The sequence below is a fragment of the Mytilus galloprovincialis genome, chromosome 2, assembly GCF_965363235.1.
Source record: "Mytilus galloprovincialis chromosome 2, xbMytGall1.hap1.1, whole genome shotgun sequence".
Classification (NCBI taxonomy): Eukaryota; Metazoa; Mollusca; class Bivalvia; order Mytilida; family Mytilidae; genus Mytilus; species Mytilus galloprovincialis.
In genome coordinates, this window is record NC_134839.1 from 36,034,982 (window position 1) to 36,051,865 (window position 16,884).

Below are 16,884 nucleotides of genomic sequence, written 5' to 3' on the forward strand. Positions count from 1 at the left end.
AATGCACGGACACGACTGGAAACACCATTTTTCAATCTTTCAAGAACCATAACTCCTGAACGGTAAAAGTCAAAATCGTAATTATTGAACTTGACCTCTATTTTGTCATCAGTAACAACATATTAAAATTTGGGAAGCTTTGGTAAAACAGTTCATGCGTAAATGCACGAACACGACTGGAAACACCATTTTTCAATCTTTCAAGAACCATAACTCCTGAACGGTAAAAGTCAAAATCGTCATTATTAAACTTGACCTCCATTTTGTCATCAGTAACAACATATTAAAATTTGGGAAGCTTAGGTAGAACAGTTCATGCGTAAATGCATGGACACGACTGGAAACTCCATTTTTCAATCTTTCAAGAACCATAACTCCTGAACGGTAAAAGTCAAAATCGCCATTATTGGACTTGATCTCCATTTTGTCATCAGTAACAACATATTAAAATTTGGAAAGCTTAGGTAGAACAGTTCATGCGTAAATGCAGGGACACGACTGGAAACTCCATTTTTCAATCTTTCAAGAACCATAACTCCTGAACGGTAAAAGTCAAAATCGCCATTATTGAACTTGACCTTCATTTAGTTGTCAGTAACAACATATTAAAATTTTAAAAGCTTTGGTTGAACGGTTCATGAGTTAATGCACGGACAACATTTGATTCCCTCCCGCCCGCCCGACCGACCACCCGCCCGCCGTACATCCCCAAATCAATAACCGACATTTTTGTCACAAAAATCCGGTTAATGATAGTGTGGATGGGGAATCCGTGTACTTGGGACACATGCTTGTTTGAAAATAATTTGGTCTATAAATAATCAGAGCCCAATATTCAACTGTCAAATTAAAGGAAAAATATTTTTTGATCCTTTTTCATATGCAACGGAACTTTTTCTTTAGTTGTCATGACAACACGAGACTGTTAAAATGCATTTTTTAATGTCAATGTTAAAGCATTGAATGGCTATAAGTTCTAAACAGCATAAACGGAAAATTTATCAAAATCTAACTTGACCTGTATTATGTCATCAGAAACCAAAACAAATGAAAAAAAATAGTAGAAATTGTTTTCAACTTATTGTGTAGAAACAACATAAAGCACAATTCTTCAATCAATAAAGATAATTAATATTTTGCCTTTAAAATCTAAATAATGCCATAAACACCATTCACTTATGTCTTATATCAATGCACTGTGGTTTGAACACCAGAGATTAATAAAAAAAAACTTAAAAAAGGATAATTAAATTTAGCATTTGAATTCTGAATATAAAGTCAAAATCAAATTTATCTCCATTTTGTAACAAGAAAAAGTATAATTAAATTTAAAGATTAGATGAATGGTTCTCAATTTATTGCTCATAAGTGTTTTAAAGTCTCTGCCCACTCACCATACTACAACAATTATTATTTTTTTTTTGAAAAAAAATGGTTAAAAACATTTCTATAATAAGGTCTTTTTTCACTGTTACATTAAAGTTGTTTATGGACATACTTCATCAGGTTCTTTCTTCACAATGCTTAAGTCAACGGTTGGCAGGTTATCTCCCTTACTGGAGGTCTCCATTGAAGAGTAGTTTTTTGGAGCTTTACCAATATGTTCTTTCACAGTTGGATGGATATATGGTGGCTCATTAGGATTTTGTTTTACCTAAAATAAATAAATAACTAGAACATTCTGCATTATCAAATACCACATTGGTACGTAAAACATCATTTTTGATATTAAAAGGAAGAAAGGAAAGTTGCTATTTAAAATCTTATGTCACAGTTAGACCAGATTGTTCAAGGACGTCATTTCACTCATTGACCAAGAGAAACTCATAACAAATTGTAAGGGTTCCATGGACTCCAATGTCTCGCCTACTTTTGCTGTTGTCTATGGCGGAAAAAAAATAAAAACTTTCCTCTGGTATCTATCTTTTTTTGTATGAATCTTCTGTCCAAGTTTGGTGAAAATCCAGGATGGTTTATGAATCTAATAAAAGTTTTAAAAACTCTAATTGCAGACTGTGTTTAATGTTAACTGGAAGAAAAACTAAGTCCATTTATAAGTAAAATATGGATAAACAGGTCCAAAATTTACTTCGTGATACTATCTTATGATAATAAACAAGCTTCTGTCCAAGTTTGGTACAAATCCATGATATTTCAAGAAAGTTGTTAGAATTTTAAAAACTTTTAACCACAGAGTGAATGTAATGTTCACTGGCAGAAAAACTAAGCCCATTTATAAGTTAAATACAATGAACAGGATTTTTTTTTACAAAATTTACTTCTGGATACTATCTTTTGATCATAACAAAATTTCTGTCCAAATTTGGTAGAAATTCAGGACAGCTTAAGAAAGTTTTTGAAATTTTAAAAAAACTTTAACTACAGAGTGAACTTTAGTGGACAACGTGGCTGACGACAACACGCTGGAAAGTAGGATTGCTATGTCTCGCTTTTGCGACAAAAGCGGCAGGCTAGACAAAAACATATAATGTGGGATTATGATTGGAACAGCCCAAACAAATCAATCATTACAGATCAGCTGACATACGATATATTTGTATCGTATTACAGGTATGTACTCAATAGTTGGAGGAAAGTCATACTTGAACTATAAGTTATTTCCTGCATATTCAAATTGATAGGTGAAAAATTATCTTTTTCAGAATGATGATAGTTTTGAACTCTCTTTTTCATAAAACTAAATTGTTTAGGTAGAATTTGAGCGATGATACTCTACCTGTGAGAATTTCTGTTGTCCTGCTTTCGAATAAAAGTTAGCTATGATGCAAGCCCTCAGTCTGTCCATAACCATTCTACTCTGATTTAATTTCTGAAAATTGAATTGTACATGTGTATAATTAATTGAGACAGAATATCAAATACTAAATGAGAGTCAGGGGTTGAATTTAAGCTTTTTGTGTACTGGCCAGCCGACCAGTGGACTGAAAAATCTACTGGTCCTGCAAAAATGACATTCAATTGACAAACACTAATATAGATAATAGATTTTTACTTTTGTTTTCCTGCTTTCTTTTACAAATGTTAGACAAGAAAAAGAGAGAGTCTTGATCCTGATTTTGATAAAGGCTTTGGTATCTCAATGATTTTCTTTATCAAAATCAGGATCAAGGACAGAAACATGTCAACATTGTCTTCCACATCATTATAATCCTCAATACGACCATAGGGTGCCTTACTGGGTCGTCTTGAGCGCTGCCCAGAAATGTTCCACATTTCAATAGCCAAGACAATTCACTACATTCCAATCCACTAAATAATTTAACAATTCGCGATCTTTTCCTCAGGATTTTTGATATTTATGTTTTTTTTGTCAATTTCATTTAACTTATTCCTATCTTCCTTTTGAATGACTTTTTTTTTTTTTTTTTGTCCGGCAGTCCTCCCAAAAATTTCCAACATTTTATTTTGTTGTGAAGGACGCTCATTACCTTGATCAATTGCAATACTTATAACCCCCAGTATGTGTAATTGATTTTGCAGGTAAATTTGTTTGCAAAAAAACAAGTATTTTGATGCAATCAGTGAGTTTTGTGGACAAATTTCTACTGGTCCGTTGGACCACCAGCTGACAAAATCTACTGGTCCGACACAAATTCTACTGGTCTCAGATCATCGGACCAGCACCAATTTCCACCACTGATGAAAGTTTACAAAGTAATGAGCAACACTTAAATCTACAAAGTACAAAAAAACTTTCAAAATAAATTATATTCAATGGTTTAAGCTGATATTCCTAGATTATGTTTTCTAACAATTCCAAGCAAAAACAGATTTCTTTGTTTGTTGAACATTATTTGATGGTATTAACTAACTATGCCTCTTTGCAACGTCCAATATTGTTATAAGTTTAACCATTCTGTCTTAAATATCTAATTGTTAATTGTCTCAGTAGGTCATGAATAATAACAGCTACATTGTGTACATGTAAATGTAAGAAAGGTCCTCAAAAATTACTTCAAACGAGCTATATTTCTTTTCAGACCCCTGGACCCACTGGAGACCATAATCAGCCCCAGACCCCTCGTCAGAATGAATTTGCTTCCTATTCTGCAAATATTTCCTCTTAATCCTAAACTTAATGAATACACAAGTGAGCAAATAATAAGTTTGAGTTGCCTTATTAAACTGTTTAATTTGTTTTATAACCTAGCATATCTCATACAGCTGTCATTCTTACTTGAATTTTTGCCAATAAAACACCTGGTTATTACCTGATCGGCCTCATCTACTTCTTCTTCTTTGTTCTGTATCTCCATTGTAAACTGACTGTGAATAATATTCTCAATCTTCCGTCTTGTTGCTTCCTTAGCTGAAATAGATTAATTAATCAATATCAATTTGATACTAATTTAAAGTATTTTTATCTGCTTCTGAAAGCTATATCTTCTATTTCCATTTTTTCATAATTCTTAACAGAAAGACAATGCTGTCTCTTGATCATTCTTCAAAACATCATCAGCAGTAAATATGTCAAGATTTTCATATAAATATCTTTTTTAGCTTTTCAGTCTGTCTCTTTCACATCATGATTTCTTTTAATGGATGACAATTGATGGCAACATAAGTGGTTACATTAGCCTTTGGTGTAGGTGTTCCTAAAATTTTGTAAATTGATAATTCCTGCATTAGTGTTGGTTTTTTTTAATGTAATATCTAGTGAAATGATACAAACCATCTTCTTCAAATACTCTTTGTCTCTTGGACTGCTGCTCTGTAACATCTTCATAATCTGGGTCAAGGTCAATATGTCCACGTTTAACAGCCATGCTACAAGTCTGAAAATATAAATACCAAATATGATATGAGATAACAATTAAGAAAGAAACAAGAATTTGTCCATAGTACACGGATGCCCCACTCACACTATCATTTTCCATGTTCAGTGGACTATGAAATTGGAATCAAATTTAATTTTGAATTAAAATTAGAAGGATCATATCACAGGAAACATGTGTACTAAGTTTGAAGTTGATATGACTTCAACTTCATCAAAAACTACCTCGACCAAAAACTTTAACCTGAACTTCACACTATCATTTTCTATGTTCAGTGGACCGTGAAATTGGGGTCAAAACTTTAACTTAAAATTAGAAAGATCATATCATGGGGAACATGTGTACTACATTTTGTACATGTAAGTTTCAAGCTGATTGGACTTCCAACTTCATCAAAAACTACCTTGACCAAAAGCTTTATCCTGAAGCAGGACGAATGAACAGATGGACAAACTAACGAACGAACAGACGGACGAATGGAACCCACAGATCAGAAAACATAATGCCCCTCTACTATCGTAGGTGGGGCATAAAAAACATAGTTGCAGTGTTTGGTTTATATGGTTAACTTTAAACTTTAATTGTTATGCTTTTTTTAACAGGCACTTTTTAATAAACGTAATAATAGTGCCCAAGTTATCTCTATAAAACTGCTGACACAATATTCCCTTGATCAGGTTTGATCGCATATAAATACTCCTAATGGCCTGTATGTATTTACCATGAAAAATTTCAGGTGAAAATCATATGCAATTACAATGAATTGATAAATGTTAAATCTACATTATTATAAAGTGTACTGGGTTCCTCCAGTAAGGAGTCAACAAAAAGACACATTTTATTTTAATGGCATACAAGATTGGAATATGTTGCCAATTAAGGTTAAAAATAAAGAAAATAAAGGAATTCAAAATTAGCGTCAAAGAGCATTAAACCAAAAGTTATACATAGTGCGGCTTCATCAGACTCATTTTTATATTATTAATCATATTTTTATATAAATTACTTTTTATATGAATTTTTATGTCATATTAATTTGTGTGTTATCTTTTTTTTTGTATGCCGAACACTATAAGCCATTTACATGAAAGGACCTCATAGGAAACAAGGTTTAAAGCTTTCATGGGTTATACCTGATAAAATATCAGCAAATTGTTTCATACACTTAAGGATACTGCACTCATAAAATGCCAATATTTTTTACCATATTATGTGTTAGAATTGCCTTTATGTATCGTATATATTGTGTATTGAAATTATAAAGATGCTTTATATTTTATTGTATATGACATTGTATTTTAGATTTCTTAATTTTACAGCATACAGTCTGTGAAAAATCATTACACAGCTAGTGATCATAAAGTCCGAGATTACTCTGATGTCTAAGGCTGTTTTGCCAGAAAGCTAGGGTCCCAAGGCCCCACCATGTATGGCAAAAACAGCCCTTGGACGTCACAGAGTAATCTTGGACTAGTGAATGTATACACCTTTATCATTTAAACCTTTTATTTGTATTTTGATTTATTTCTAATTTAATTGATACAGAAATCGCCATGAATTTAAAGCATGTATAAAAGCCTCAACAGGCTTCTACACGTTCCAATACAGATGTCATCATGTCACATAAATGACATATCTCATTTAAAAAGGCTCTGCAATAGTTAATATTTTATCTTCCTTTAAAAGAAGTTGAAAAATATTCATTATAAAAATAAACAGGTTTTAATAGAGGGTATTTTAAGGTACAATTCGTACCCATTTAGTTCATGGTTGTGAGATTTTTTATGCACAACTTATTACATGAGGTGTTTACAAAATGCAAAAATTCGACCTGTCAAAACTGCAACAAGAAAGGATTTTTTTTATTTAATGTTAAAAAAAAATATTTGGACGCAAATCTTCGTGTATCTTATAATTTAATTAATATCAAGTTTTGTATGTTTAGTCAGCATGCTAGCACTGTGTATACAGAGTTTGTTACGTAGATATCTGATTGTTTTGGTAGTAATTTCATTTTACGTTTCATGGAGGCCGCCATGTTGATCAATCAATGAAAGGTACAACAACTGTGATTGGTTGAAACAGAAAGGTCATGATTACTCATGTGAAAAATTCCGCGAAATCAATGAAGAGAAAAGAATAAAAGCACGTGTTTTTAGTTTAGATCCAAATTAAATTTATCCATATATATATGAATTGTATTAATTTATCCAGAGACATATATATATATATAAATTGTATTATATGTCTCTGATTTATCTGACAGAAATGTACGCCTCTTGCTTTTTTTTTACTACAAATAGAATTATTGAAAATATAAATATCTGTAATGAATATATATATAAAAAAAATATATAATAAAATATTTGATAAAGTTTTATATATTATGATCATATATAGTCTATGTATGAGACTATTATACTAGTGCACGAATCTGATCATGGGTACATCACTGTACATGTGACTAAAAATCTGTCAATTTCTATTTGTTCTATAACTGTATATGGCAATAAAGATTAGAAACCAAGGAATCTGGTAATACCAAAGATGGGAGAAATAATTCTTCTATGTTTTTTTATTTGAATATTTTTTTTCAAAAAAATGGCTAAATTTCGAACCGGAAATGTTACATTTCACCATCTTAGATTTTTAGAAGGCTCTGTATTAAATATGTTTGTGAATAATGAACAGCGCTTTATGAAAATGAATAAAACTGACACATGAATGGCCATTTCTTGTACTACAGTCATATTCTATCACTTAGTTAAGTTAGAATATATCGTCAAAAAAACTAATCGTGTTCATAACCGCGGTGTCCAATAAAACGTTGGAAGAAAATGTCAAAATTATTATAATGTTTACATTCTTATTCCCTTATGAAATTTAAAATGTTGCTGCAGCATTGCCGCAGCGTTGCGGCTTTAAAGCTGCAACCTAATCAGGTTGCCAGAGGATTGTTGCCGGAGTAGTGCCGGATGATGCTGCTAGCGGCATTGTTCTGGCATCATTGCGACACTAATTCCTTTCAAAATTAATGACGGCACCACAATATAGCCAGAAAATTTGATGATGTCACTTCCAGCGTTTTTAGCTATTCCCTGTACTAGTGTGTAAGAAATCCACCATGTTGCTTGTGATTATAATTGTATTGAAGAATTTGGTGTCCTAGCTGTTTTTTCGTTTGGAAGATTTGAAGACTTGTAAGTAAACTCATATCAAGTAATTGCATGTATAGAAAAGATAAATCTTGCATTGTGTATTTCAATAACATGGCCTCATCTGAGTTCACTATACATGTATCGGTGAAGTTTGTGGGGTTTTCTTTGCAGCAGTTTAATTGCATACTTGTAGTTTGGTAAATAACACAATATTATTTGCTAAACTTAGGGCACATTAAAAATTTTCATTATTTTTTATGCAGATACCGCTGACATTTATTTTATGTGCCTGTGTATACAAATTTATAATGCATGAATGCATGTCATATATATGCATTGACAACTTGTTTTTGCCGGCACAATACATTTTATACAAAGCACGGCCTATTCGCATGTTTTGTCACTAAAATGATGCAAGAATATAGCCGTATTAACGCCGCAACAGCGCCACAATAATGCCAGAAAACTAATTTGCATACGAAATACGCTATAGCCGCATCAGTGCCGCAACATGATGCCAGAGTATTGCCGCAACGGTGCCAGAATATAGCCGCAATTATGGTACCAGAAAACTAATTTGCATACGAAATATGCTATCGCTGCATCGAAGCCGCAACAGTTTGCAGCAACAAAGCCGCAGCATAGCCATATTGCTACCGCAACTATGTGCCAGAGGGCTTATATTTTCATAAGGGTTAGAGCTACAACTAAAAAAAATCATTGTTAATCGAATATTATCGAGCAAGCAGTTGAATTTAAGCACGTAGTCTTAAAAGAACAATTATCATTGACCAAATTGTCAATCAGGTTTTCGAGGTGTCCAGTTGTTATGAACGTAAAAATACGTAATAAATCCGTTGTTAGCAATACAATGTGCTCTACCAAAATATGGAATGAAACATTCCAGTACACACAAGGTAATGACATAGCTATCATATTGATGTGACTACACACAGAAAGTGACCACCTACACAACGTCGGTGTCCGTCCATAAAGGCGTAAGTTAAGAACGCTAGAAAAGAAAGAGTAGCTAGTTTTAATGAATTTTCAAGATTTTTGTGAACAGTATCAGTGTCAAATGAATTTTTAATCAAAGTATATAGTAACTATTAAATAAAAGTAATGTAATTATCAGTGTTATAGTCTTTGCAGTTTGCAAAGATTCAATTTTTTATACCGACTTGGCGGAAAGGGTCATGGTTTCCATAGTTTTGAACAAGACATATATTAAAATTTAAACTTGAAATGAAACTTTTTCAACATTGAAATCGAAAACACAACATCTTTTTAAGTCTACATAATATTTTAATGTCAAAATATTAAATCTAGGATGTATAATAAACTTTAAACAGAATAAATTATGCCGTTCATAACTCTAACACTAGCTGGAGTTATGAACAAATGTCATAAATCTGTTTTTTAATAGATAAAATGGATTACTGATGCTTCTTTTAAACATAATCGAAAACATTTGATGTCTGATTTTATTTTATCACGTCACACACTTATAACTTTTAGCATGAAGATTAAATTTTCGATATTCGCATTGTTAATAATTTGAAGACACACTATTTTTGTGTCTGTTGTTATGAACGATTAACATTTGATTATTTTTATAAGATTTTGAGTAATAATTGATAAATTAGTTGAATTTTCAAGAAATCTTATGTTGTCTTTAAAAGAGGAGTTGTTGAAATTTCTAGTAATTTGCGACTTTCATTTGAATTTTGGGAAAATGTTATTGTTCATAACCATGATAACGACGGAAGCACAATTTTGAAATATTGTTATGAACGTTTTAAAAATGTCTATAATTATGGTTTTATTAACAGAATGTAACTTTTTGTTTAGTCCTTGAGCTATTATTTGGTATTGTTTGATACAATAAATTCACCTATAAAGCGAATGAAATGTTTGTTTATTCACACAGGGAACATAATGATAGTTTTGAGAACAATATTTCTGTTCATAACGGTGTCCAAAATGTTTATGTATTTTATTTATTACTGTTTCCCCAAAAAATTACAAAGTGGATAATAGTGTGTTAAGGTTGTCCTTGTAAACAGTATACACACCAATTATTCTACTCAATTTGACCTGGTATCGGTATTTTGAAGCAAATAAGGACACTGGTTATGAACACAAAAAATATTTTTCACATTAAAAAAAAGTAAGATACAGATTTTCTACAGCTCTATAAATTTGGAAACAATAACTTTGGATATTGGGCTAAATACATAGCACATAATATTGGTGATTGAATGACTTTCATTTTTCAGATAATCTGTAACATAATGTGACCCATGATCAGATTCGTGCACACTAACTATATTCAGAGACATATATATATACACATGTGTATATATATGTCTCTGCTATATTATAATAGTCCCAGTCTATGTAGACAAGAATGGCAGTGGCTATCAGTTTGCCGGTTCAGACAAAATAACCTTCGCGCTATTTTGCAGGCTCTGGCAAAATAGCTATAGAGTTTTGCTATTTTGCCGGTCTTAATTAAGATTAAAATTGAAGTATCGAAATTAAGAATAGAAAAAATACAGAAACATACACTTCAATAATTTAAGAAATCTTTATACAACGATATCTTCTTCTAAACATTTATAAATACAAAACGTGCACATTTAGAATTGATATGCTTTACTAGAAGTCTCTACAAACACTATGGTGTCTTTTTAAAATATATTTTTAAAAAATAAATATTAAAATTGATATTAGTACCTTTTTACTTTATTATTTCTTCTTAAAAAAATATATACTACACATACCAGAAACATATAAAACATTGTATATTACACATACGAACCCATATAGAAAATCGACATTCTGATTAAAACTTTTAATGAAAGTATTTTATTAGTTTTGAAACAAAAAGTATAATACACAACAACCTTAAAACTGCTTTAAGAGCGTTTCAAAAACAGTGGTTCTGTGCCTTGCTTTTTGGTAAATTTCTTTTAAGTCTGGCAGTAGAAAGGTGCCACTGCAGACATGAAATGAACATAACACTTGTTTCGTCTGCATCACTTTTGCAAAATTTGCAGATCATTTCAGTATTCAAAATTCATAGAATAAATGCTGTCATAATAGATTTCTATGCATCGTGTGTACAATCTCTAGTTATTAATGTTATAATATTTCATTGCACCATAGTAGATTATTATAGTTTCGCCGGTTTAAAAGTACTCCTAAACCGGCTGTAGCTTTCCATATCAGTCGAAAAACAAGTTTGTTTGATGACAAATTTGTTATTTTCCAATTTCGAACGTTCAATGTTTTACAGAAATTAACGTATGTATATGTAATTAAATAGGTGCAGTTCACCAAGATTGAATGATTAAGAAGGCAAGTCGAACAAGAAGCTATTAACATCTAGCCACACTTTACATTTGGACATGAAATAGTTTCCTTATAAAATATATAACATATAGTCTTGGTTAATTAAAAATCTGAATTAAGACCGACAAAATAGCAAAACTCTATATTAATCTGTATTTTGCACCTAAGAGGCTATTTTGCCGGAGCCACTGCCTACAAGAAACATACAATAATTTGTTAAAAAACGCCGGGTAAAGTATTGGGCCTGGGTCCAATTATTGATGCCAGATTTTGGTCATTCATTTGTCTTTTTGTTTGGGTATTTTAAGAAATGAGTTATATTCAGGTGCCCGTCATTTTTGTATACGGAATGACCGAACAAGTAACACAATGAAATTGCTTCGCAACACTCGGCAGCATTTTTCGGGAATCGCATGCTTCGCTATACGGACATGGCTCGGAAATTAACAGTGGTCGTTAGTATTGGCATATTAATGGAGAACACAGAAGAACTTTAAAGGTACTACTTATGTCCAAAACGACGTTTCCAGGTTCTTGTTTAGTGCTTATGATCAATACACATTAGCACTAGCTTGTACTTGAAGGGATTTCGGATAAAAACTCCAAACACAAGGGAGAAATACATATCAACGGACCATCTATTTTTAGGGAACACATCGATCTGATCCGTTATAACACTAATCAATATTCAACGACTATATCATATGTTCTAAAACATCAGAAGCTCATCGAAGACATGCAATATGACGCTTATCAATTGTTGACACCTTAGCATTTAAATACAAAGACTTGTTGTATACGTAAGATTGTCAGAACGTACCAGAAGAATGTCGAAAATGAATCTCAGATCTTAGCACTAACCTGTGCTCGGAGAGGGGATTGATAATTTACATCTTAGAATAATGATGAAAATTTGATAACATCAGTGAAGCATAGAAAATTATTTTGAAATATTTCTAGGTATTTGCTACGTGCTTATGATAATACAACATTAGCACTAGCCTGTGCTCGGAGAGAGATCGAAGGTTTAACAACACAACATCAAGACCTGAAGTCCCAAGCCAAACTTACCAATCCCTTTCGCAGTAATATATACTACCTTGTCAACCATTTAAGGTAGCACAATACAAAGATTTTTTCACTCCCAATCAGATAACTTTAAACTGATGTAATTCATTTCATCTTTCTTTATATTTTATAAATGAGGTACCAAAAGAAAGAAGAAAGATTAATCTTTCAAATTGTGATAATTTCATTATAACATAATTATTACATAATCAATTGTCATGTAATTAGTTGCTATATTGTGATGTCCACACTTGAATGAATTTAGCGTCTTTATTTTTCATAGCATCCAAAAATATTTTATAGATTCTTGTACAACACAGCTTGACCTCCAAAACTGTGTCTCAGATTTCCAAAAATATTAATAGAACAAATTTTATAACCAATTGAATTTAGTGATCTCTTATGAATTGATGTTGCAAAGTTAATTGAAGATTTATGAGAGAATGAAATACAATAGGAAAAATCTGAGACACAGTTTTGGAGGTCAAACTGTGTTGTACAAGAATCTATTAAATATTTTGGGATGCTATGAATAATAAAGAAGCTAAATTCATTCAAGTATGGACATCACAATATAGCAACTAATTACATAACAATTAATTATGTATTAATTATGTCATAATGAAATTATCACAATTTGAAAGATTAATCATTCTTCTTTCTTTTGGTACCTCATTTATAAAATTTAAAGAAGGATGAGTGGAATAACATCAGTTTAAAGATGTCTGATTGGGGATGAAAAATTTTTGTATTGTGCTACCTTAAGCTGATATAATGGCCGTTAGTTTTTATTGGTGGAGGAATTCAGAAATCACTGTCATTTAGCGTCTGTTAACTTGTGTAATGATCACTTCACTTGCCATGCAACTTAGGAACCATGCAGCAGTGGAGTAAAACACGCTAACAATTCACCTAATGCATAAATACGGAGTCTCCCGTACTCGGTAATATTTATGATTTATGGTTTAAATTTATAATATGAGATTAGCGGCACTGCACATGGAAAATCATGTAAACTTCGTATTGCTTATCTCCCAAAGGCACTTGTCTTAGATTTTTTGTTCTTCTCTGTACCGTATTTGGTCATATATAGTCCACACCCCACATATGTAATTGGTATATGGGATGCGGATTAAATATAGACGGTTTTCGATTTTTATAAACAAAAAAAGTATTCATTGTCGTAGATTTATTTTCATTTTTTCATTTATTTGAAAGAAATTATATCTTTTTTATTTTCTTCATAATTGAATATTCAAGTTAAGTGGTGTCATCCTGCCTCGACCATCCTGCCTGAGATATCGAAAGGGGTAATTAATCATATAAGATTTAAGAGTTTTAAAGTTTTAATTACATGTACTGCTAATTAATTTAATAAATGTTTGATCTCTATTTTTCTTTTGTTCCGTAATATTCTAATTATTTCTTTTATCTTATTTGAACAGTGCATCAGCTTGGTTAATCTCGGACAACTGTTAATTTTAAAAGAGATCTTTGATCAATAACTGTATTTTTATAAAATTAATAAACAATACAATACAATAATAATTCATTAACGTCTCACTATCAATAATACAACACTGTACACATTTCACATTATAAAAGTAAAACTTTTTAAAATTATTTATGCCATTCTAAAAAGAATTATGATAGACTGATTAAAAAGGAATTAGTATTAACAAATTTTCCAAAAACTTTTATAAAATAAAAGTTAAATCATAAAACATATTTTCATATATTATCGTCTTTTATCGGTATAAAAACGTCTTCAACGTTCTAAAATAAGCTTAAATAAAATTGAGAATGGAAATGGGGAATGTGTCAAAGAGACAACAACCCGACCATGGAACAAACAACAGCAGATCTTCACTCCAGCGAGAAATTTTCGCACCCGGAGTGACGTCCTTCAGCTGGCCCCAAATATATATATACTAGTTCAGTCATAATGGAAGCCATACTAAACTCCAAATTATACACAAGAAACTAAAATTAAAAATAATACAAGACTAACAAAGGCCAGAGGCTCCTGACTTGGCAGAGGTGCAAAAATACAGCAGGGCTAAACAGGTTTATGAGATCTCAACCCTCCCCTTATACCTCTAGCCAATGCAGAAAAGTAAACCCATAACAATATACACATTAAAATTCAGTTCAAGAGAAGTCCGAGTCTGATGTCAGAAGATGTATAAATAATTAAAAGAAAATAAACAAAATGACAAAAATACATAAATAACAACAGATTACTAGCAGTTAACTGACATGCCAGCTCCAGACTTCAATTAAACTGATTGAAAGATTATGTCTTCATCATATGCATATCAGGCACAATTCCTCCCGTTCGGGGTTTAGTATCATACCATCATAACATATATGAGAAGAACAGAACCCATGTCATGCCAACAATTGTTTTTTAAATAAATGTGTTTAGTTCCAATGCAAAGACCCTATAAGTGATTCAATATAAAAGCCAAAATATGCAATCTTTAATGACTTGACAACAGTATCGTAACTATATCCCTTATTTATAAGTCTATTTAAAGGTTTTGTTAGCTTCTGAGGTGATTATTGACATTTTTGTGCTTTATAAAGAATATTACCATAAAATAATGGATGTGAAATACCTGAACGTATAAAAAGTCTGCATGTTGAGCTATATTTACGAATGATGTCCTTGTACCGATGATAAAATTTAGTAAATGTTTTGACTTGTTTGTGATATCGAAAATCCTGGTTTAATAATTTTTCAGCAATACATAAATTTCTCTTGTTAAAATCTAAAACGTTGTTACATACACGAGCGAATCGTACAAGTTGAGATATATAAACACCGTAAGATGGTGACAAGGAAATGTCACCATCTAAAAATGGATAATTAACGATAGGAAATGAAAAATCATCTCTTTTATCATAAATTTTAATATTAAGCTTTCCGTTAATGATATATATATCAAGATCGAGGAAAGGGCAGTGGACATTGTTAGTACTATTAGCTTAGTTTAAAGTAAGTTCAACAGGATAAATTTCTTTAGTATACATACTGAAGTCATCATTATTGAGAGCTAAAATATCATCCAAATATCTAAAAGTATTATTAAATTTTTGTATCAAATGTTGTTTCAATGGGTCTTTGCTAATTTTTGTCATAAATTGCAGGTTTTGGCACATTTTTGTATCACATTAATATTGTCATTGGCTAAAATAAATGAAAATTTCAAGGAATTCAGCATTAGACTAAATTTTCGGTTTCAAAGTTTAAAATAAATATAAAAAAGATGTGGTATGATTGCCAATGAGACAACTATCCACAAAAGACCAAAATGACACGGACATTAACAACTATAGGTCACCGTACGGCCTTCAACAATGAGCAAAGCCCATACCGCATAGTCAGCTATAAAAGGCCCCGATAAGACAATGTAAAACAATTCAAACTAGAAAACTAACGGCCTTATTTTTGTAAAAAAATGAACGAAAAACAAATATGTAACACATAAACAAACGACAACCACTGAATATACAGGCTCCTGACTTGGGACAGGCACATACATAAATAATCTGGCGGGGTTTAACATGTTAGCGGGATCCCAACCCTCCCCTAACCTGGGACAGTGGTATAACAGTACAACATAAGAACGAACTATAAAAATCAGTTGAAAAAGGCTTAACTCATCAGATGGACAAAAATATAAGTGGATGTGGCCGGGTACTTATACATCCCATCACAAAAAGACACAATGAACAGATCTGAGAGTACTCGCAGTTATCTGACAGCTAGTTCAAAGCCACTAACAACTAATAAAAAAATCATGCATCTAAGACTAAACTATCAATCCATACACATCCAACATCCAATGGATTTAGTGTAAAGACATCATAAACAGCCAGAGAAAAACATGACTTTGTGCAATGCCAAGTTACAGGTATCGACAGATTGTAGATCCATGAATATGTATATATATAACATACTAGTAAAATTTAGTTAGCTTTTAATCTACTGATAACAAAATCAATATTTATTCCAATAAAAACAATATTCAATGATCTTATTACGGTGTTGAATAGGTAACCTTTTAGAATAAGTTTTTTTTAAAAGGAGCGACAAGTTTACATGGATCATTTCTAAATTTCCGGGCACGGTTAACAACATTTCCGTAAAAATGCGGATGTGCTATCCCGTTTGAAATAAGTTTTCCACAGGTACATCCAAACTTCAAAACCAAATCTTTATATCTATGGAAAAATTTAGTAAAGGTTTTTAGTAATTTATGGTAACGATATCCCTGGTTTAATAATTTACCAGTAATACATAGGTTGCGTCAGTGTTCTCCCCAGGCCGTTTTAGCGTCGCGGTACCGCGACGCTATATTTCTTCCCGTGACGCTATAATAATTACCGCGACGCTATAATTATTACCGCGACGCTATTATTATTTTCAGGATGTTATTTTTCTCGTTCCTAAATTTTGAACTTTCATCTAATTACCACTTATGATCATAAAAAATATA

General features: G+C 31.7%; 1 protein-coding gene across 1 annotated transcript in view; it reads right to left on the reverse strand.

Annotated features, from left to right (window-relative positions):
- LOC143063483 (uncharacterized) overlaps window positions 1–6,853 on the reverse strand; it is a 43,369-nt gene extending 36,516 nt beyond the window's left edge. Inside the window, exons 1-5 of the mRNA XM_076235662.1 lie at window positions 6,816–6,853; window positions 4,694–4,796; window positions 4,233–4,330; window positions 2,738–2,830; window positions 1,499–1,654 (exon numbers count right to left, since the gene is read on the reverse strand). Of these exons, the coding sequence (XP_076091777.1) occupies window positions 1,499–1,654; window positions 2,738–2,830; window positions 4,233–4,330; window positions 4,694–4,787 (441 nt within the window). The 5' untranslated portion in view covers window positions 4,788–4,796; window positions 6,816–6,853. The remainder of the gene's footprint in view (window positions 1–1,498; window positions 1,655–2,737; window positions 2,831–4,232; window positions 4,331–4,693; window positions 4,797–6,815) is intronic.
- Between the last annotated feature and the right edge of the window lie 10,031 nt (window positions 6,854–16,884).